This window comes from Falco rusticolus, chromosome Z (assembly GCF_015220075.1).
Source record: "Falco rusticolus isolate bFalRus1 chromosome Z, bFalRus1.pri, whole genome shotgun sequence".
Lineage (NCBI taxonomy): Eukaryota > Metazoa > Chordata > Aves > Falconiformes > Falconidae > Falco > Falco rusticolus.
This window is the reverse complement of record NC_051210.1, coordinates 83,365,228-83,388,397: the sequence shown is the minus strand read 5'-3', so window position 1 is coordinate 83,388,397 and position 23,170 is coordinate 83,365,228. Positions and strand designations below refer to the sequence as shown.

The window sequence follows — 23,170 nt, the reverse complement described above, 5'->3', positions numbered from 1 at the left end:
CACGCGCAGGTGGCTGGTGGCCCCCGGAGAGGAGCAGAGAGGTGGCCCACACGCTGTATTGCCAGCGCAGAAAGAAGGTCCTTGCAGCTCTCGGTGGATGCATTTACAGAAAAGCAGTGGTTTATGCATCCTTACACCTCGGGGTCTTGCGGCAGATGGTTTCTGCCCTGCGCAGAGGCGTCCCCATACCGTGGCCGTTGCCCCCGTGCAGGCACCCAAGCCCTCATGGCAGTGTGGCCACACCAGGACATCTCCTTGTGTTCCCCCTCCCCTCCCGGGGCTGAAGCAAACCCTGTTTGATCTATAATGTGCCTGGGGACAAACTGAGCCCCTGCAGATCGGCTGATTCATTTTACACTTTGTTGACAATAATTGCATATTTTAACTAAACCCCACTTATACTAAAAGCTTAAACTGAAAGAACCAGAGGCCCAGGGTAGTTCTCATGAGCATCAGGTGCTTTAAACGTTTACCTGAATATGCAGATTTCTTAAGCCCTGCAAGGTTTCAGCTAGGGGGTTGGGCTTCTCCTGTGCAGTGCCTTGGGGGGGGCCTCCAGGCTTCCCACCCCCTCTTTGAGACAAGGTCACAAGTGAGCAAAAGACCCACGCTCCTCTTTCTGCACGAGCCCTGATCCTGTTAACCTTGCGGGAATCCTGAAGGGCAGCCAAGGTGGCCATGTTTCTCCGTGGGGCACAAGGAGGGACAGAGTGGAGATGCTCCTGAGCTCCTGGTTCCTTATGGCAGTGCCCCAGGCTCAACCTGTAGTAGCTCTGCAGCCATGAGAGCCTTGGGAAGGAGGGCTGGGGAGAAGCTGGTGTGAGACCTACCAGGGCAGGATGAGGGCCAGGGGGGCACCACGCCCCCTCCATCCCACTTGCTGCGATGAAGGAGCACCTCCTGGCGGGGTGGCATCCAGCCCAACCGTCCCCCTGCAGCCCCTAGCAGGGGATGGAGGGACCACCTTGTCCTGCCATAGCTTGGGGAGGGTCTCACACCTCAGAAATAACTTTTTGCCCTACTTAGCCTGGATCGCCCTGAGATGTAGCACCCCCAGACCACGCGTTCCTCCTTCCCGATGGAAGGGGTCGGGCAAAGAGGAAGATCCATGCTAGGTGGGGCTGTGTTGTTTTCTGCAGGCTCTACTGGGTAAATAGGGAGAACTGAGTGTCAAAATAAATAAAAATAAGGGGTATAAGTGCATTTCAATAAGAGCTGAAAGTGTTTAGCATGCACAAAACGCTTTCCCTCAGGACATCAAGGGCTAGTTAAAAATTATTTCCAAAGTAAAGATTGCTGTTCATTGCTCCATTCAGTGCTGCAGCAAAACTTCAGCTAAAAGCTCCATGGGGACCAGAAAAGGGAAGATTTAAGTTTTAATTAGAACTGACATTTTTGACACTCAAGAAAAAAATCTTAACTGTGAGAACCTAAAAAAAAAATTGCCATGAGTTCCACCCTGGCCTGTCTCCATCCAAGCAAATGCCACTCAATGTAGACGTTAAGATTAAAATTCTAATATTTCCATCTAAATTTTTAACCCGTTTTATGAGATCATTCAGAAGATCACCCCTTCCAAAGAGCATTATAAATTGTCCAAGCATTTTGCTATATATATATGAAAGCTTGGGAAAACACTTGAAAAAAACTTTTTTCCCTAGTTTGCTTTGCCTCTTTCACGAGGGCAAATTTTTCCTTAGAAAACGCTGCTGGAGCCCAGGAGCCTTTCTTCCCGCAGCAGCAGGAACAGATTTAGAGCAGCAGATACAAAGCAGGCAGCGTTCGGTCAGCCCTTTGGCGGTCTTACCGGGCCAAACCAAATAATCTGCCGAAGAGAGCGCCAACCTTATCAGCGTCTACGTGAATGTTGTGTGCAGTGCTTTTACTGACTGCTTTTTTTTTAAGATTTTGTAAATTTGAGGGTGGGATGACATCATCAGTGGCACTGAGTGGTCTCAAGCCAGGCTCGGAGACGGGGCTGCCTTGGCTGGCGTAGGGGTCCAGCCCCTGCAGCCCCCTGCGGCTGTGGCGCTTCTCCTTCCACCACGAGACATTTCCTTCTCCCGGAGCCTCTCGCAGCTCCAGCTGCGAATGAATGCAGCCCTTATGCGAGAGGAGCAGCCTGGGGGAACGTTGTGGCCTGCATCTATGCTTTGCTGCAAAATACCTTTTTTTTTTTTTTCATCCGTGTGTATTTTGGAAGTTCTCATAGTTCTCTATAGTCTATCTGGAATACGGCATTTACATGTCTACAAAACTGTCCAAAAAGTTTGAAAGAATTTTTGTTTGCATAGTTCTAATGGTAATTCCAATTTTACTATTAGCAGGCACGCTGTTTGGTCTAGAAATGGAGGTCAAGCGTCATCATCTCCCAATTATGAAGGTCCCTTACACTCTTTGGTATGTTTTGATTAGTGACCTCCTCTGCCTCGTATTTTACTTGCTGTTCTTTCCATTTCTCATCCAGCTTCTCACACAGGTTTCATTTTGTTAGTGACCACTACGCCTCGGACTTGATTTTACCACCTCTAAACTCGTATCCTGGGTGCCCCGTACTCGAGATACGTGATGTGGTTTGAGATGCTGCTGGCCAGGGTCTCCTGTTTCACAGGGGACGTGGTGTTGAAATCTACTGAAAAGGGGAATGAGGACCACAGAAAGAGGGGAGGGGGAGCAGGCAGAGATGGAGAAGATGGGAGTAGGAAGCCGTGGCGGCTGTTGCGCAGGACAGAGCATCCGTCAGTCCCGTGGAGCGAGGGAGGGAGCGTGGCCGATGCGGCAGGGATGGCTGGAGTCCTCTCCCTGGGAAAAGCCAGCTGGCTCAACTTGGCAAGCCAAGTTCATCCTAAATCGCGTGGCAGAGAGGGCTACAGGGATGTCAGTAGGATTTGTTCCTTTTCCTAATGGAAGGATGAAGTCCGAGTTGGAGCTGGCCAAAAGCACGTTAGGACAGAGAAGAACTGTAGAGCCCCATGTCCTCTGTCTCATCTTCTCGGTTGGCTGCTGGTCTCCGGGGGAATGTAGGGGCTTTCACAATCCCGGTGTGAAGTGCCTGATGTATTGGGTGTCAAATAAACAGCGCTAGAGCCTAAACGTTTCTTAAAATAAAAGGATGGGATAATTCCCAGAGCAGCATTGAACCCCCCTAGTATGGGGCAATGCAGCAGACCCGTTGACTCCGTTAGAAGTTTGCCAGAGTCAGGAATTAGTAGGGACTACTTTTTTTGCCCTTATACAGAATTCCTTCTCATGATGGACCACGATATTTTCTAGGCTGTCTGTCTTCTGCAGGTTTTTGAGTTCTTTTGGTTTTTGGAGAGCAGTGGGTTGGTTAAGAGATTTGATGAAGAGATCCATAAGCTATGGCTAATTATTTTTACAGCTGGGGTTCCCCAGTGCTTGGGGACTGTCCTGTTGAGCTTCCCCCTTTTGTATTTTATTAATGAGCAAAGACTCCAGGTGCCCTGGTCTGCATGTGGCTTGTGCTGGGGACAGCCAAGGACAGTGGTGGAGCTTGGGGGAAGCAGAAAACAGGGGTGTGGGGGTTTGCGGGAGGGGGTGTTCCCAGAGCATGGCATGGAGATCCTGACGCAGGCACGGGTCCCTCTTTCTGGAGCAGCCAGTGCAACAGGCAAGCTGAAGCCTCGAGTTTGCATTCCCTGCAGCCCATTGCTTCTCATCCTCGCCCTGCCAGCAGCACACCTCGGGGCAGGTTTTGGCTTAGGAGCCAGGTATCGGGAGCCAGGAGCTGGGGGAGCGAGCAGTGGTGAGGGTTCTTGATGGCTCCCCAGGGCTGTGGGTGGGCTGGCTCTGGGATGGTTGGAGAAGTGGGGGGGCACATGGATGTAGGAACCAATGGTATTGCAGCCTGGGGGGGGGGGGGGGGGGGGGGGGAGCAGTTTGGAGCAGCCCTGCACCCCTGGCCCCTTGGGACTGCCCCAGCTGCTAGTCCTTGCTGAATTGCTCATCAGCCATAAGTGCACAGGTAGGGAGAGTGTTTATTGCTGCTTTTGCCAGTGAGAAAACGTGATTGCAAGGATGCATACCTGTAGGGAAGAAATTTAGCAGCAAGGGACTGTAGGACCTGGTAGTTTCTCTTTCTGTCTTTGTGTGTGATCCTGGGATTAGATGGGGGGAGGAAAATCCTGGTCAGAGATTGATTACAATTACAGGTATATTTGTTTTCTTTACTTCTACTCTTTTTTTTATTTTTTTATTATTATTTTTTTTTCAAGTATCACTAAAACTTTTCAAAGACATAGAGGGCAACATATGTACTGTAATGATTATGTTCATGAGGAATCATTGAACCTGTTTTGCCCATGAAAATCAAAGCTGTACTCGTGTTAACCATGCTCTCTCCTTCCCCACAACGCTACTCTAAACATTGCCCTAGGGAAACAAAACCACTCCTTTCAGGGGAAAAAAAAAAAAAAGGCAAAAAAAAAGCCAAAACCAACCAACCAAAAAAAAAACACCCCAAAAAAAACGCCAGGGGGTTGAGAAGGAAGGACTGGCTGTGTCAGTGACCGTGCCCCAGCGCGTCCCATGCACACCAGCAGCAGCGCCTCGTCCCCGGCGCTGGGCAGCCCTGCGCGCCTGCTGATGCTCTTCCCGCTTTGTTTCTCGCACACAAACAGCAAAGCCGGATCGAGGACCGCCTGGAAAGACTGGACGATGCCATCCACGTGCTGCGCAACCACGCGGTAGGGCCTGCCACCGCCATGCCGGGGGGCCACGCCGACATGCACGCTTGATAGGGCCGTCGCACAACGGAGCCATGGCGGTCTGGGCTCCAGGCTATGGCACTGGGCTGCTCCACCAACCGGCACTCGCTCATGGTAAGCCACGGGACTCGCTGGCAGCTCTGGAACTCCCTGATGGCCAGGGCTTGGGGAGGGCGAAGGGTGGGTGGTTGGGTGTGGGGGTCTGCGAGGGTCGTCAGCTTCTCAGAGGTGTGGTGCACCAGCGCGTGTCGGTGGAGGGCACAGTGCTGCCTTGCCTTGGTGCAGTGCGTGCATGCATGCTGATGACAGTGAGTGCCCCCGGGGGTGTTTGTCCCCACAGTGCCCTCAGCCCGGCTGGCACAGCTGCTGTCCCTGGCACCCAGCTGCTGGGCTCAGTGCCCCACCTCGTCAGCCATCCTCACTAACGTGGCTGACATTGGCTGAGGGCATGGGTGCGTCGAGAAGTCACTGACATGCACCTTGGGGCCAGGGGCCTGGGGGGCAGCAGCCCCATGGCAGTGGGGCAGGAGCATGCAGTGGGAGCAGCCCCACAGCTGCAGCACGGGCGTACACCAGCAGGATGAGGTTGGGCTCCCCTGTGCCTTCCCAAGGGTGGTTCATGTGGCTGCACCGCCCCAGTTTACCCTTCTCACAGCTGTTTGGACAGCGGTGCAGACTGGGTGGGTGTGCACGTGCACATGCACGGCTGGGGGCATGAGGGGAGTCGAAATCCTTGGGGTCATTTATGCTTTTGCTTCCAGGGCAGGTGAACATAAATTCACTGCCCCTCCCCAGGTCCCCGTTTCCAAAAAGAAAACGCTTTACCTTTTTTGCTTTCAGAAAGTTGTTGGTACTGTTGCGTTTAGCTGGGGACCCGCCACTTGCTTGGGAAGCTGGGTGCAGTTTGGGGTGTAAGTCTGGGCTTCAGCGTGCAGGGCTGGAGAAGGTGTAAGGACCAGGAGCTCATCCTGTCCTCGTTTTAAACACATGCTTAAAGCTGGGGGAGAAGGTAGGTCGGGGTTAGAGCTGCATGTTTCCCCCGGGATGGTGTGACCCTTCCATGATGCGAAGGAAATATTTTGCAGTTGCTTTCTCTCTTGCAAAGGAAAAGCCTGTCTCCAATCTTTTTCCTGGTTTAATATGTCAGAAAAATAATAAGGCAAAGCACCTAATGCAATGCACGTGAGTCTACAGAAACCTCCAAGTGCCTCAGCAGAAGTTGATGAAGGAGCAGTGGTGCCGTGGGAGCTACGAAGCAGCCCAGGGACGCAGGTGGTGCCGCTGCGCACGTGTGGGGGCAGAGCGGGGTCAGTGCCGTCTTCAGTGGGGTTCAAAAGCCTTTGCTGTTCTCTTTCCGAACCTTATTCCAGTAATAGAGTTGCTTACTCACATGTGGAATGGAGAAAGGGAACAAAGAGTTATCTGGCAGTAGTTTCAGATGGTTCAAGCTATTTAGATTAATTAAGGTGGGGGGATGGGGGTAATATGGGGAAATAGGGCCGTGACAGACCCATGGGCGGCTCGCTGCTGCGCGGCTCTGCAGAGGACGAGGCTTGATCCCCTGCTGGCCCCACATATGAAGGGCAAGGCAGGGCAGGTTAGGAGAGAGAATTTCAATTTACCATATACATGTAGGGAGGAGAGCATGTGCCTCTGCTAGAGACACGTGGAAATTTCTCCTCGGTGCGCAAGAATCACTGGAAACAAGGAAAAAAAGCCCATTGAAATGAAAAGGCAGGTGAGGAAGGGCACTGAAAGCGATGGAGCAGCTGCGGGTGCCGCGAGGGTGTGTTGTCACACACATATGTGTGCGCATACCTTCCCCTGAGCTCTCCTCTGTTTGGGGTTTCCTATCTGAGAAAAGTCTAGTGGAATTAGGAGGAGTTCGAGGACAAACAGCAGCAATGATTGCAAGCAGGGAAGGGTTTTTGTGTGAAGGGGGGTTGAACAGATTGTGGTGATTTTGTTTAGAAAGGAGGTGAATAAGAGGAGGCAGAATAGAGGTACACAGAATAATGGACACCATAGAGAAGGTAAATCTCATTCTCCTATTCATCCTGCCTTATAATTAAAGAACAAGGGGACATTCAGTGAACCTGACAAAAAGAAATACTTTTTCTTCCACACACAATGACCTGTGAAATTCATTGCTCCAAGATGTAATCAAGGCCAAATGTTCAGAAGCATTCCAAATAGGATTAGACATCATATGGAAAATGCAAACATATAGAGTTGTATTTGACAGGATTCAAACAGGATTCCTCATTTTTTTCACAAGGCAAGTGGGGAAAAAAAGAAAGAAAGAAAGAAAGAAAGAAAGGAAGAAAGAAAAACTTTGATGCCAGAGTGTGAGGCAACTGCTAGGGGAAGGAAGGAGCTTCTTCTGGTGGCCAATTACTTGATAATTACCGCGTTCCCCGGTCTGGGTGCTGGCGATGCCCCCCACGCTTGGTGCTGTCGTGATAGTTGGTTAGGTGATTATAAAATAATTAGCCTTCAGCGGTATTGAGAGCATGGCTTTGTTCAGTGGGGCTGTTCCTGAGCCTGGTGTGATGCTGGGGGACATTCCTAGGCGGCGTGTCCAGCCTGGCTGGTGTCGCTCAGCCGGGGCTGAGCCAAGCCAAGGGCTTTCGGCCGCTCTCCATCCCACGCTGGGGATGGCCCTGCAGCCCCTGGCACGCTCCGTCTCCAGCCAAGGGCACGGTTTTATGTCAAAGCTTGAGTGCTGCCCGCTGCCCAGAGCCTTCCACAACTGAGGTCTGCCAACTCGTATGGAAATTAAAATGTCCCAGCCATCTCCTGCTTCCCCCCCTGCTAGAAAAAATGTGATGCTCAGCTCTCCCTCCCCAGCCACCCTCAGCCGAGCAGTTCTCCCCTTCTGACTTGTCCGCATGCGTTGCCCTCAGCTGAAGACTTGCCCATCATTTCTGTTGCTTCAGGTTATTAAAACGTAACATCAGTTGTGGAAATTAAGCACCTGAGAAAGGAAAATAAGAGGGGGTTTGTTTATTTTTTTATCAGGGCAGCTTTGTGACAGGCTCTGCTCCTCGTTAAATTAAATGTGACTATAAGTGACTCCGTTGTGGGTGAAATATCATTAAAAGCCACAACTGAGCCTGCGCCATTTGGAAATTAAAAAAAAAGAAAAGTGTTAACTGAAAATGGTCTGGCAAAAGGCTCTGAGAGGTAAAAAGATGCTTTTTCAGCAGCTCAGCTAAATCCATCTCGTCTCCCCTTCCCCAATAAAATTAGCATGAACCAGACATTGTTTTGCTCTCTGTGGCAGTTGCTGAGAATTCACAAAAGGAAATTCTAGATTGTAATTTAGCTTGGCCTCAGGTAATATGTTAAATACACTTGGGATACATATAATCTAAGATTTTAGTCTGTACAAAGCTATTTTTTCCTCCAGTGTTTAAACAATACTGCTTTTAATGAAGAAATCTGGCTTTATTAAAAGCCAGATCTGTGACTTACAACTGTTTCTGCATATCTGCTCTCAATCAAGAGAAAAGAGTTTTAATTTTTGTAGCTTTGTTAGCTTTGCATATGTTAAACTGCTGCAACATGCACCCAGGGCATCACTTCAGAGGCAGTTTGTTCCATAAATATGTGCTCCTTGCTTAAATACCAGATGTAGGTGAAGTTAGATTTAGACTAAAAAAGCAGCAACAATGAGAAATCGAAGTGCTGCTATCATGCATCTAAAAAAAAATGTTTTTGTATTTTCAGGAATATGTAGGCACCGGCTTTTCCAGGAGAAGTGCGGAGGGATGGGGTCTGGCTCATTTTGTTTGGACTTGGCTAAAGATGCGTGTGGTCAGAGGGAGGTAGCTGGGCAGGAGAAATGGGATGCTTGGAGGGCAGCGCTGCTGCTGCTGCAAACAAGACAGGGACATTTCTCTGAAAAGCCAGTCTGCTGCGTTCCCAGGCAGCATTACTCACTGTCTGAAACTGTAACTTGGGTGAAAGAGTCGGGCCCAGTCATTTTTTTTGGAAAACTGGTATGAGTTTTGAACTGAAAACGTAAGAACAAAGGAAATAGTTTTTGAGTGGAGTCAGTCTGAAGTTAGCCTTTGACCATTTGATACATTCCACGCTGAAAAGGAAGTTGAAGGGGGAAAAAAATTACAAAAAAAAAAAAAAAAATATCAAGGAGGATACTGGTAATGTTTTCCACATTTGAATTTTAATACATGAAACAGGCTATAAAAGGCTGGCCAGCTGCAGTAAATAAAAGTAGCAGTGGGAGGTATGGACCGGAAACTTGTCGAGTGCACTGGTGGAAGCGGCTGTGCCCACCATGCACCTCCGCGTGCTGCCCGAGCGCACCAGAGCCACTGCGGCGCGGTGCAGAGCCTGCACGTCCTGCCTGCGCTGCCTGCCCTGCCTGCGCTGCCTGCGCTGCCTGCCCGCCCTCTCCCTCCTGCAGCAGATGTGTGACTTTTCTCCCCAGACAAAAATAAGGCAGAGATCAGTCAGATGCTGCTGGAAATGGGAATCAAGTGCTCCGGTTTTAATGGAACAAGGCCAGGTTTACAGCTGTGCGGCTGGGAGCAGAGTCCCGCTCCCTGTGCGAACCGTTTGCTGTAGCTGGCCATCTTAAAAGGGATTTATTTTACAGTCCCTAGCTTTTTTAGTCGCCCAGTAAGGAGAGCATTTCAGCATTTCCTAATTTTTAGCAGGCCCCTGGAATTTGCTGATGGCCCTGGTCCGAATTTCCTCTGTGCCATGAGCAAACCGGCGCACATTCATTCACACCGTGAACAAATACAGTGTGTTTGATACCAGTTTAGCAGCAAACTGTTATAGCGGCACAAGCCCGGAGGAGCTGCTGGCTCCGCTGCCCCCGCAACCATGCAGCCAGGAGAAGGGCAGCAGGAAAGTCTCAAAAAGGGGTATTTCTTCAATCGCTGCCCTGGGGTGCAGGAGCTGGGGGGGGATGCCCTCACAGGGTGTTGGGGCATGGCTTCCTTGGCTGGGCAGGCTGGAGGGCAGGAGTTTGAACATGCAGCATCGCTCCATGTGCCCAGCATCCTTCGCTTGTGCCCCAGCTGCAAAGCTGGGCTGCAGCAGTTGCTGGCCCAAAGCCGGTCCCTTTGCAGGGGGTGTTTGGGGGTGGCGGGGCCAGGAAGGGGGGTGGCCTGCTGATGGAGCCAGGGGGATGGATGTTTGGGTTTCCCATCCCATCCGGACCTGGGTGCTGCAAGCACGTGTGTGCTCGACGTTACCGCCCTGAGTCGTCCCACTGGGACTGGTGGTGACATTGAAAGTTAAGCACATGCACGAGCATTTGCTGGGTGGAAAATGTTGTAATTAATTACCATTTTAAAACGAAGACAATGTCCTTTCACCAGGCTCATAAAGCCGGTACAGAACCACCCAGGACACCTGCAAAGAAACTTCTGGGAAGAGGCAGAAGCGGCTTAGAAATGAGGATAACGTGGGGTTTGTTGTCGGGCTGCTCCTAAGGTTTCTGTCTCTGTGAGGATCGTCAAGGCCAAAGTTTTGGAAGTTGCATGTCAAGATAAAAGCGTGGAGTCTTGGTCGGTTTAATCTGCCCATCTCCATCTCTCAAGGGCATGAGCTAAGCGTGTATTTTCAGCTTTAGCTGTGAATTTCCTGGCTTTCGGCAGTTCCTGTTATTTCAGAGGTTATGTGGATTGAGGGGATTTTAGCATAACATTTCAGACGGAATTGTAGAAAACAGCGTTTCAATGCAAACTTTTGCACGGGAACCTTAGAAGATGCGTGTTTCTGCTGTAGCGCTGCACGAAGGGATTGATTAAAATCATTATACACCGGGAACTGGTGTACATTATGTTTAAGATAGCGTTTAGAAGCCCTTCGCAGCCTGCGTGCTTCACGTGAGGGCCCACAGGAAGAGAGCGCCTTCATGTGTATGGTTGTGGGGTTTTTTTTACATCCACATTAAATTAACTTACGGAATTTTCCACCCCTAGGAATTAAAGTAGCAGCTCATGAAGTAATTCGGTTATGTCATTCGTATATAAACAAAAAAAGAGTCAAGCGACTTGGCATTATTTGAAAGGCAAAATTAGGCTTTCGCTGTGTCTTAGTATCTTTTTCTCTTCCTAATTTTTAGTGCAGTCGTAGCTGCTGTGTCTGTGGTTTGTTTTGCTTGACTGCGTTTTTGAGCTAGCAGGTATAATATAAACTCAAAAGAACTTGGCAGAATGACCTTACTGGAATGGAGTCTGACATAACAGGCAACAGTGTAGGGGTTTTATATAGCACCGTTTTCTGCCTAATTGGTTGACATTCCTAATGCCATGCAATTACAGCCTTTATCATATTTTGAAATTATTTTGCAGCTATAAAGTTCATTTTGACCAGGAGAGAAACCACTGACCAATATATTAACCGACACCTTTTCAGGAAGGCGTTGTCTTCGCACAATGGCCCCATTCATTTCTAACCAGCTAATTAGGCACATGGTTAAGACCCCATTGTATGTGGTTTCCCGGGTTTCATTGCTGCCTGTGAGCTCCACGTGGCTCCCAAGCAGCACCAGGCACACGTGGCTGGCGTTGGCGGAGCTGGAGGTGTGGAGCCGAGGCCACCGGCACGGAGGAAGGCGGCAGCAAGCGTGGCTCAGGCACCTGATGCTCTGGATGGGACCCCCCTCATTCACCACTGGGTACCAACATCAAGCATCCAGGTTGTGTGGACTTGCTTGCTGCGTGGCTCCCCCCGCTCCCACTCCGATTCAGTGAAGAAGAGTTAATATTCTTAATCCTGTACTTTAGGACCCTTTATATCTCCGGATTTAGCCAAGACTTAAATGAATAATCATCTCTGTTGGAAAGAAATCGTGGGGATTATTTCAGTGCCTTCCCTCCCAGGGCCATGGCAACCCACTTCTCTCCTTAACGGGTCACAACCGGTTAGTTTCCCTTAAACTACTTGGGTTATCTTCCACGGTGGGCAGGCAAAGCTGGTGGAGCGTGAGGGCGCAGCAGTGAGCTGCTCCCTCAGCAGTGCAGGGCAGCAGGCTGGAAGGAGGCACACGCGCTGCCGGGAGCCCGGCCTCGCCTGGAGACGTGGCACTTGCGCTTTTTTTTTCCCTTCATCTTCCTCTTCCCCTTCCTTTTAATGGCAAAGTCCAGCTTTGCCACTCTCGGCTCCATTTAAATGGTTTTTGCATACAACTGGCTTAGAAACAGCCCTTTCATAAGATATTTGGCACGCTGCTTAGTACTCAGCACTACTTCTTTTCTGCAGAAAAAAAAAAAGGTGAACTTTGCTTTTTCCCTGATTTAATGCCACTCTTAATGTCTTTTTTTTTTTTTTAATTAAATCCTTTCTTTTGCTTTTGATCTTATTTATAGCTGAGCCACCGGTCATATGGAAACTATTATTGTATAGCATGGAGATGAAAGACTTTGGTGCAGTTAAATAAGAGTGAATAATTTGGACCAATAATACACACATACAGTGAGAGACCATTTGTTTCAGAGTGCCCTGCGCTGTTCCCTTTTTAATATAGCGAGAGAGGTTTATAAGGGCTTTGCACAAATCTGCTTTCTGTCAGACTTATACATTTTGACAATATTGAACACATGTTAACATGCATCACCTTACAACTTTCTTGCCGCATGTTTTTATTTATCTAATTGGATAACACGAGGTCATAATTTTTAAAAGGACAAAGCATGTTGCTTGTTGCATTTGTTCATGGTATTGGCAAGTTAGGGATAATATCTTCCTAACCCTCACCTGAAGCTGTGCTCCAGGCTAGAGAGGATAGTTTTCCCTTCGTATTTAGAAAGTTGACGGTGGCTGTGAGGGCTGCCGCTCAGCGTGAGAGGGGTTAACTGTAAGGAAAGGGATGCAATGCTCATAACTTCATAGGAAACCTTGCCCCATTTTTTACAGCTTATGCCTGCTCCTTACCGTGCCCGGCCTTCACATGCCCATTGTGAGCAATAAAAGAAACCTTTGTATGACCATCCCTTACCAGTGCTCAGGATTCATTCCTGGGCCAGGTAGGGGAGGGCGAAGTTCCACCGTCCTGCGCAGGACCGAGAGGCAGGGGGAGAATCTGGGGCAGTTCAGGAGGGAGCGCAGCGCTTGGGGGCTGCCGGCCGTGCTTGGGAATTCATGGGGAGGGGCAGTTCAAGGTACCAAAACTGCTTTCCCCATCACCGGGGGTCTTGTCACCGCATGGACACATTTTCTCTTGAAGTTTACGGAAAACTGAGCACCTTGCTGGTGTGTCCATAGTGGCAGGTGACCCACGTGTGCCGTGGCACGCAGAGGTGGGTGATGTGGGATGGGCAGCTGGTGCCCCGGCTCTGCCGTGCATCCCAGACCCCCTGTTCCTCCTAGACCTTGGTTCCTCATGGCCCCCCTGTTCTCCTGGCCCCCTGTTGCTCCTGGCCCCCTCGTTCCCCCTGCCCCCCTGTTCCTTCTAGCCCCCCATTCCCCCTGGCCTCCATGGCGGCGGCTGGGAAGGCACACATGGAGAGCAGGGTTTTACTCCTGGAGAGGGTGATCTGTACATCCTCAGGATGCTGGGGAGACTCTGCTGCTACAGAAAAAAGCATGATTGCTGTGTAGGGAAGGGAGAGGAGAGCCTGCCCCGTCCTGGGGGGCTGCCGGTCCCCCTGCTGTCACAGGTCCCATCCAGCCTGCAGCAGCGTGGAGCTGGCTTAGCTCAGCTCGGAGGGGACTTCTCTGGGGGGTAATATTAATCAGCGTTACTTAACTGCCAAATTCAATGCAGTACCTCTTGAGGCTGATGAAGCAAGCAGCTTAGCGGAATAGTTACTTTCTAAAAAGGGAAAAAGGCACTTTGTGGAACAAAGGTGAAGCTGTGACTTCTCCGGCATCCCAGCATCTCATTCTATAGCTGGGTTAATTGCAGGTATACATCTCCATCATGAAATGCTGAGTATTAAAGAATTTCCACGTATTCTTTTAGAACAGGTTCCCATTCATGACGAATGTGTAGATTGTGCAGGTAATCCACAATAGATACAGACTAGCATAACCAGAAAAACCTGATGTTTGTACTGAGTACCTGTTAGTTTATATAAAAATGAAAATGCAAAGGTAAGAGAAGACAAGATCTAGCTTTCTTCCTGCTGTTGAAGTTTTTAAAATGCCGTAAAAAAAACAATGCAAGTGTGAATTCAGGCATCATCCATCCAGGCTTTCATGCCGTGCCCATCAGCCTAGTATGTGTGTGCCTCCAAGAAAACCTGTGCTGGAAAGTCTGCAGAACAATTTTGATCCCTGCCTCTGGGATCAGCCTTCTCTGTACCAGTATTTATTTATCTTCCAGAAGCCTTTTTAACCTTAGTAGCCAAAACCCCACAGGACTGGAGCTTCTCATGCTCTTTCCGTTTGGCTAAATTCTCTCAAGCAGGCTGTACTTCACAGAGGAGGATGTGCACATGTGCTGGGGTCCCTGCGTGCACCTGGAATGGTGATTGCAAAGGGGAAGTTAAGGCAGAGACTTGCACATCAGTAACAGAGCCTACTTACACCTCTCCTGTGCATTTTAGGATTTGTTCTTTGTTGGGGTTTTTTCCACTCCAATCTGCTGAGTGCCGCAGTAGAGGGCTGTTTAAAGAGATGGAAATAAATAAAATATTAATAGAACTTCAAAGTGAGTTTGATTCTCTAAAGATAAGTATTATTTATACTCCCGGGCTGGGGGGAATGATTCATATCTTCGCTCCACCTCGGGGCAGAGCTGTTGTTTCTGTAACAGACAAACCAGCAGCACTGCCGGCTGCGGAGGGAGGGGGAGGCAACGGAGCATCTCCTGTGGCCCCGGCAGTGCCAGGAGGTGCCCACACCCCTGGCCGGCAGTGCTGCTTTCCACCCCTCACATCTTACACAGGGTGGGCTTTATCTCAGTGAGGCGCATCCCTGGGCAGAGGGTGGGTTTCAGCCATGTCTGGGCTCTTGAAGGTCCTGGGCTCCTGGTCGTTGGGTGGAAAACCCTGATGGTCTTTAGAGCAGAAAAGGAAATGATGGTTGATGAGGAAAGTAAATGGCCAGCCCCTTGTAGGGGACATGTGAGACCTGAAGCTGGCTGTCAAAGTGGGTGGTTGGCTCCCCATGCAGGACAGAGCATCCCATGGTCAGTGGAGATGTGGTGGCGTGGTAGAAACCACAGCGCTGCCTGAAACCAGTCCCTGTAGTCTTCTGCTCATGGTGTGAGTTGGGTTTGACCTTTTTTGCTATGGATACGTGTGTGTGCACATATGCACGCACGCATAAAGGTACTTATAGCCTGGTGGAGTTGGAGTCTTGCTCTGTCTCAGAAGATGCCCTGTGTGTGGGCAATGAAGTGACTGGGATGCCTCAATCTTCTTGCAAGTGGTTGAAGCTGGAAAAATAGATTGTCCAGGAAAACACTATGGAAAGGCCGTTGCAAGGCGGTGGTTTGTGTAGCTGTAGAGTTGGAAAGCGTCGGTGCTTTGGAGCAGCCCCCTCGCTGTGGCACGGGGAGGGTTGCGGCTGGGAGGAGGCTGCAGACCCAGCTCCATCCCATCCCGGGGCGCCTGCTTCCCACCTGGAGAAAGGGGAAGATGCGCTTGAAGTCAATCCCAGTGGCTAAAAAATGGTCTGTCCTTTGTGTCGGGGTGGCCATAGGTTGGACTTGCTCACCAGGCGATCCTGGAATGTGCCAGCTGGCAGGACGGAAAGCTGCAAATCTCTACAAGTGAGATTAATCACATAGTGGGTTGTGAAACAGAATAAAAGAATGGATGGGTTTTATCATCCAGTAGTGAGATGTAACACAGGCAGTTACCTTCCAGAACGTAAAGGAGAGGAAATGTGAGGAAATTGTAAATTTTTAGGACATAAATATTTTAAAAATATAAATTTATTTTAAAATGCTAAAAATATAAACAAAACTTTGTGTCAGTATGACAGCAGTAAAGTGGTGGTGACTTCATGGCACAGGTTAAAAACTCTCCAGATCATTAGCTTTCCGTCATTACTACGTCTGCTTCTTAAAACAGGGCGTAGTCCTCAGGAAGTCAGGCTGAATAATCATGGTAAGGTTGTCCTCTCCAAGGTGGACCACACAGCTGGAGGCATCCCATGGTGGGATGCTGGCCACCTCGGGGTCTGTCTCTGCTCAAGGCAGGGAGGGACCCAGGGGGGCTCACAGGAGCCGGGGGTGGGGGACCCAGAGTGAGACATGGCATCTGCCACTGCGCCTCTGCAGCTTCCAGCCACTCTAAGGAGCTCCGCTCGAAGGGTGGGGGTGGTCTGCCAACCAGAAGTGGTGTCATGCGTGTCTTTGTCTTCATCAGCTTCAAGAGTAAATGGGGTTTGTCTTTCATAGAATCGCAGGAAAGTATAGATCAGAGGGGGCTCATGGAGGTGCCTGGGGTGAAGCCCCTGATCACGTTCAAGCCAGCTTTGGAGTTAGGTCCAGCTTCGGGGGTAGGTCTGGCTTTGGAGTCAGGTCCAGCTCCCGAGCGAGGTTGGTTGCCCTGGGTCCTGTCCCACTGGGCTGGTGGCGCTGGGGACGGGGAAGGACAGCCTGTTTCACTGGGTGCTTTCTGCCGTAGGTGTGGGGAGAAGATACTTTTTCTCCTCGGAAGGCCGCCAGCAGGAGCTCGTGGTGCTTTCTGCAGTAAGGTTTGAGGAAGTGGAACTGCTGGGCTCCAAGTGCCCTGTAACATCCGATCCTCCCTTCAAACCGAATAATGCTGGTTCCACTCTTCTCTTAGCAGCTCATGTTTTAAAATTTCAAACGTCTCAACAAAGAGAGAGTTTTTGTCTCTGTTAATGTTACACTTGCTTTCGGTTATTTGCATTTCGTCTAGTAGTAAAAGATTTTCTCAAGTTCCCCTTGGCAGGATTCCCTTTTATGTTTCTTACTGCCGTCTCGCCTTGCTGCTAACAATTATCCTGCATTATCTTGTAAGGCTGATTAGAAACATCCCTCCATCTTTTTATCTGCCCAAGTACTTACTTTTTGAGAATAAAAGAGCGATTTACAGTTCTGCGCTGTGTTTCTCGCCCGTTGGACTGGGGTGTCCAGGGGTGCTCCCTGGAGGAGGTGGGGTGCTGAGTATCCGGTGCAGAGGGGTGGCTGTCCCTGCACACGAGTGCCCCTCGGTCCCTCTCCACCTTGGAGTGCAACCAGCCAGAGCTGCCACACAGGACTGGGGAGGCAGTGCCAGCGTTACCGCTCTGGGTGCTTTTATATCAAAGCAACTTCTGACAGTTTTGCTCTTCAGATGCTTAACTCTTCTTGGCGGTCTCCTGTATTTAATGAAGGAGCAACCCTGCTCCGCAGAGGGTGTCTGTGAGCCACGTAGAGAGGAAAGAACGGATGCGTTTCCGTCACGCCCATGCTGTCAGCTCTGATGATGGCATTACTGGAGTGTTTAATAAAACCTTTATTGGTGTATTACCCGGAATCACAGCGTTGGCAGGGATGGTGCCTCTTCGGGTTTGGGACTCAGTGGTTAATGAAATACAGTGAGCACTAATTTGGACGGGGCTTCTCGTTTTGGAAAGGCAGGTGACACGTTATTATGTTTGGGGGGAGCGGGAGCCGTGCCGCTCACTGTCGCAGCTCCCGCTGTCAGAGGCTTAGCTGGCATTACGGGCAAAAAAATGGCAGGCCTGCGAATCTGATCCCCTGAAATGAAAGTCGAATGCCAAATTGAAATTCCTGCAGGATTTCCGATAGCAATGGGGGAATTGAGAAGCCCACAATTAAGCATATGGGCATTAAGATAATTGTCAGATCTGTTGGCGGACATGATAGAAGACAGATGGGTAGGAATCAGTGCGCTCGGCTGCAGCACCCTGGGAGACAATTTGACATTTTACCTGCCTGAGCTGCTCTGCCGTGTTTGTCACGAGGCGTGCGGCACAGCATCCTCCCGGGCGGCCTGCGCGCTGTGCGCCATGCGCTGTGCGCCACGCGCTCTGCGCTGCGCCTGCACGGGCCATCTGCGCCCTCTAGTGAAACACAGCCCGGTGCCATGCCTCGCCGTCCCCATCCCTCTCCTGGGGTCCCCCGGGCTCGGGGCTGGGCCGCTGTCTGGCACCGCACAGCCTCACCGACGCCTTTCCCCTCGCCGGCAGGTCGGAGCGCACCGCGAGGACGGGGTCAGCCTCCGCGGGAGCCACTCGCTCGTGCCAAACCAGGTCCCCGTCCCCCAGCTGCCCGTCCAGTCCGCCACGTCCCCGGATCTGAACCCGCCCCAGGACCCGTACAGGGGTGAGTACCGCCTGCCCGGCAAGTCCACCCCAGCACGCAGCATCCCCAGGCACGTGTCCGGGAGGGCGGTGAGCCAGGATAGGGTGTCTGAGCTTCTGGTGACAGGGATGCTGGAGTCCGCAGGGCATGGCGGGGAGAGCAGGGCAGAGCCTGTTTGCTCACTCAGCTCTGCTCCCTGAAATGCTCCAGTTAGTCCAAGCAGAAGCGTGCAAGCACCTTCCCTCTGGACAGCGAGGTTTGGTGCCAGGGCTGCTTTAAGCAGCAGAATGAAGAGTGTGGAAAACACTGCAGATATGCATCAGGAAGCCGTGAGTTTCAGGTGAAGCTCAGACTCCCAGATTTTCTACCGCCTTTACAGTTCTGCCTGCAGGAAGGATGGCACCAGAGTGCCTCTCTTTGGCTTGCAAGATGTGTTGGACTGTTCTAAGCCTCTCAGGCTGCTCAGGGTTGTTGTCAAGCAGGCCTGGAGCTACCTGAACCCAGCAGGCAGTAGGGTTTGTCATTATTCCTACAGGCAGCTGATCTTCCCGGTAAAGCAAGGAAGAGCAAGCCCAAATTCTTACGATGCCTGACAAGGTCCTGCTCACTCATTGCAGCCAAGGTGTTCTGATTATTCTATGAGAATAACATATTCCAGATTATTTTTTCAAGAGGAAGGAGAAGTTACCTAGTGATTGAAGGACAGGAGTAGCAGCTAGGCATCCTGTACCCCCTTCCACCGAGCAGAGGCAGACCCCAAAGCTGGGGCTGAAACCTGTGTTGAGGAGCTGCTGCCCACGTGCCCGGCTCTGCAGCAGCCAGGGGTCTTGTGAGGCCACAGGACGCAGACCCAGAGCGTTAGGCGATGGCTTAAGCGCTGCTTGACAGCTCATCCATGTGTTTTCTCACAGGCATGCCAACCGGACTGCAAGGGCAGAGCGTCTCTTCGGGGAGCTCCGAAATCAAATCTGACGACGAGGGAGACGAGAACCTCCAGGACACAAAGTCTTCTGAGGACAAGAAACTAGAGGATGACAAGAAGGATATCAAATCAATTACTAGGTCAAGATCTAGGTAACAGTATATAATAGTGTCGCTTCATTTAATTCCTTTACTGGATTTTGATGAAGTGAACAGAACAGGAGGAAACCATGAGGTTTTTTCCTGACAGGTAAAAGCACAGCCTAAGTAGAACGGCATGGCTGTTCTGGCAGTACCGAGTGCCTTTCTGGTACCTGTACTCCAGGACGTCCTCAAATTTGAAAAATTCACAAATTTGGACACTGAGCGAGTTCTCCGCAATCTATAAAGAAATTGCGTTACGCTAAAATATATGAATTAGGCTGTTATTCCTCTCTGCCTACGCTTGCAAATTGGAATACAGTATGGATTTCCATCTCTTTAAAAATGTGCCTAATTGCTGGTCACACCTGCATCTGAACTAACAAACCGTATGCTTTTCCATTGCCTCCAAAATGAATTTGTCATTCCCAGTCCTCAGTTTCTGTACATCTCCAGGGCTGTCTAGGTTGAAGCGGAGGGTGTAGAGGGCTTTGCTTGTTCAGCATATTCTTTATACATTTTGGGAAAGTGTTAGTGAAATCGTAGCTGGATTTTATCATCCGGGGACTCATGCCCGTGGTGAGCCTGAATGATGCTGATGGGTGCTGCAGATGCAAATCCGAGTGAGGGACAGGCTTTACTGCTGTCCCTGAATTTCTCTCCCTGAATTGCATTTCACCTGCCTTGCCCGCGTGTCACCGCCCGGCTCAGGGTGCAGCTCAGGGCTGCTGACACCCTTCATCATCAGTTCAGTCCCAAGCTACGCAAAAAAAATCCCAACAAAGCTGAAATCCAGGTGTGGCCCTGCTATGTTTGGGGGATTTTTTTAAGGATGGAGCAGCAGTGTCCTTCTGCCTTTTCTCCTTCCATCTCTGGTTCTCTGTACAAGCCCCGAGCAGAGGTAAGGAGCGCCTGAGCAGATGTGCTGCCCCGAGAGAGCACCGAGACTCAGACCTCTCTGGCCGGCGCTCACCGGTGTTTAAAATGTTAATTACACTCACATCTCTTACAACTGGAGAAAATATATGACACTCGAGATTTTCTCTGAATAAATGTGTTGAAGGAACCATATGTATAAGTGAGGCTTTCATGTGCGTTTACAGTATGGTAAGAAGAAAGCACCTTTATGCTGGTGTGAGGTGATCATAGTTCTTGTTAATTCAACAAATACGCTGTCGCTTATGCTAATTTATATGTGCTTTGAAGCTTTTGTAGGCTAACAGTTTTGCTTTTAACATGCTTGCAGTTTTAAAAGGTTACTCCTGGTATTTAGTTATATGTCTAAATCCATGTTGTTAGGGCTGCTGAAAATTTATTACTGCATTTGCATAACCAATTCAAATTATATAGTGCTAGTGACTCACCAGTGGATGTGTTTTCAATTTAAAATCATCATTTTATCCTGTTAGAAGGCAGTTTTCTTGCAGAATGGATGCAGAAATTCACCGTAAGGCTCTTTGTAGCCATAAGTTACTTCCGTGGCTCTTTGCCCACAGGCATTTCGATGCCCCGTGCTTGGTGCATAGCCTGGGGTGCTGCCCCAGTGGCTGCCACTGCTGGGGAGGCTGGTGGGGCCTCACCCTCAGCGGTGGAGAAAGTGGCTTCCAAAACCCAAACAATGGTCTGCTGTGAAGGGAGCGTGCAAAGGCTCGGCTGCTTCCTGGCTTGGAAGCTGCTGCTGAGGGGCTGGAGCCCGTGGGACTCAGGTGCTGGCACTGGCGCAAGACAGGGAGGTCCCCTCGCTGGCCAGGGGCAAGCTTCTCGCTCCCAGGGCAAGCCCACAACAGCAAAGGTGGGAGCAGTGCAGGGAGCCACCAGCGTGTCCTCTGGGGTTAAAGGCCAACGATAAGTGGAGCTCTGCCACGATTTAAAATGCTGCAGTATTGGCCATGATAAAAGATGTTACTGGGGGGTGGGGTGGGGAGCGGAAAGAGCTGTATTTTTGCTTCTTTAAAATACCAGTCCTTTAAAATACGAGTCCTTTAAAATGTAAGTCCTGCCTTGGAGGTTGTAAAGGTTCGTTACAAACCAAGGCTTTACTCAGTGTAAAATGGAAGGGGGCTGGATTTTGCAGAGGCTGGGTGGAAGGGGAGCAGCAAATAAGCATGGCCCTGGCTTTGGACAAAGTCTGCTGAACATCTTTGCCCTACTTAATTTTCCACATCATTAGAAAATGATGTATTCCTTTTGTCTCCCAGCAATAATGATGACGAAGACCTGACACCGGAGCAGAAGGCCGAGAGGGAAAAGGAAAGGAGAATGGCCAACAATGCTCGGGAACGCCTGCGTGTCCGTGACATCAATGAGGCTTTCAAGGAGTTGGGCCGGATGGTGCAGCTCCACCTGAAGAGTGACAAGCCCCAGACCAAGCTCCTGATTTTACACCAGGCTGTGGCCGTCATCCTCAGCTTAGAGCAGCAAGTCAGAGGTCAGTGTGCCATCAGCTGTCAGAGGTCAGTGTGCCATCAGCTGTCCTTACAGCCTCCTGGGCTTCAGCCATGCCAAATGCACTGCTGGGGTCGGGGGGAGCCTGGCCAGGGGCGCCAGGGGCCGGGGAGGCAGGCAGGACCGAGCCCTTGGCACCCAGAGCTGGCGGGCTCCTCTGAGCACCCGCGGTGCCCGTGTTCCCTTGAGGCTGTGGCAGTAGGGATCTGCCATAGGTCCTCGGCGGCCTCAGCACGTTTTCGTTCTCCGGCAAGATTCGGATTCAATCTGGAGCTCGGCCGCTCCTCAGCAGAGCCTAAACCCAGAGGTATTGGCAGAGCTTGTGCGTGGAGGCATGGTGCCTTTCGGCGCTTGGCCTGACCAAGCCATCTCCACCGCCTCGGGCCGCGGCCAGAGCAAGTAGCTGCGGCTCGTTATTTTAAATGCAACGAACAGACCAATGCGGTATCAAAATGTGGATATTTGAGCTCGCCTTTTGCTTCAATTCGACAGAAAGAAATCTGAATCCTAAAGCAGCGTGTCTGAAAAGAAGGGAAGAAGAGAAAGTATCTTCAGATCCTCCTCCGCTGTCACTGGCAGGACCCCACCCCGGGATGGGAGATGCCTCCAACCACATGGGACAGATGTAAAAAAGGCAAGTTGGTTTTCAGCCGTGCCCTGGGAGCCCCCTGCCCTGCTCCCGGAGGGGTTGCCCCGGGTCCATCCCCCCCTGCCCAGGGCAGAGTGTCCCCAGGGTGCCAGTTTTTGGGCGGCCCCACAATGGTGGCCGAGGCGATGATGATGAGGTGGGCTGCGGAGGAGGGTGGAGGGACCCACACTCAACTCTCCAGGACTGACGAGATTTTTTACTTCTTCCACAGGTCCAAGTTGCCACATTTCTTCATTTAAGCAAGAGACCACTTCCTTAACAGCTGTATTATCTTAAACCCACATAAACACTTCTCCTTAACCCCTTTTTTGTAATATAAGACAAGTCTGAGTAGTTAAGAATCACAGACGCAAGAGATTTCAGCATTCCCGATTATTAAAACCGAGGAAAAAAAAAAAAAACAAAAAGTGCAACTTGAGGGATGACTCTCTTTAACATATCATGCAGAATGTCTAACGCAGTATGTTACGAGCTGTAAGTGCACAGCCTAGAGACTGAATGGCAATCTTCTCCACACTGTGGGACAATGCATTTGTGCCTAAACTTCTTTTGGAAAAAAAAAAATATAATTAATTTGTAAGTCTGAAAAAAATATTTAATTTAAAATTGTAAACTTGCAATAATGAAAAAGTGTACTTCTGAAGAAAAAAAAAAATGAGCGTTTTTGTTGGTGTGCTAGACAGCTAGTGTTTATACTTACTGGATATTAAAAGGGAAGCTTTGCTGCCCAGATACTTACAAAACCAGCAAACGTCCTAATGAGAACTGAAGCGATGACATTAGCCATTCCTTAGGGTAGGAGAAACAGATGGATCTTATAGACCTATGACAAATATATATATATAAATATATATATAAATATATATTAAAAATTTAGTGAATATGGTAAGCTTTTGTTCATTTGTTTCAGACTTTTTTGCTCCTGTAAAAAAATAGTACTGATTAACTTTTTTAAAAAGAAGATTTTACTGTAAATAAGGATTTTTTTGTCTTATTTCTGTCCCTCTCCCCTGTTTTTGTTATTGTAACCTGTAGTGCCAACTCTGTCTCTGGAGGGGTAGTGCAGGACGAAAT

General features: G+C 50.0%; 1 protein-coding gene across 12 annotated transcripts in view; it reads left to right on the top strand.

The window, feature by feature from the left end:
• The window catches only part of TCF4 (transcription factor 4), a 170,158-nt gene that overhangs the window by 143,297 nt on the left and 3,691 nt on the right, over positions 1-23,170 (top strand). For 8 of the 12 annotated variants that reach the window (XM_037373674.1, XM_037373681.1, XM_037373675.1 and 5 more), the window contains 5 exons: positions 17,826-17,961; positions 18,852-19,014; positions 21,201-21,430; positions 21,940-22,081; positions 22,308-23,170. The exon at positions 22,308-23,170 is cut by the window's right edge and continues 3,691 nt beyond it. In XM_037373674.1, coding sequence (XP_037229571.1) covers positions 17,826-17,961; positions 18,852-19,014; positions 21,201-21,430; positions 21,940-22,076 — 666 coding nt within the window. In that variant the 3' untranslated portion in view covers positions 22,077-22,081; positions 22,308-23,170. The remainder of the gene's footprint in view (positions 1-17,825; positions 17,962-18,851; positions 19,015-21,200; positions 21,431-21,939; positions 22,082-22,307) is intronic. The other 4 variants (XM_037373684.1, XM_037373676.1, XM_037373682.1 and 1 more) reach the window with 1 other exon arrangement.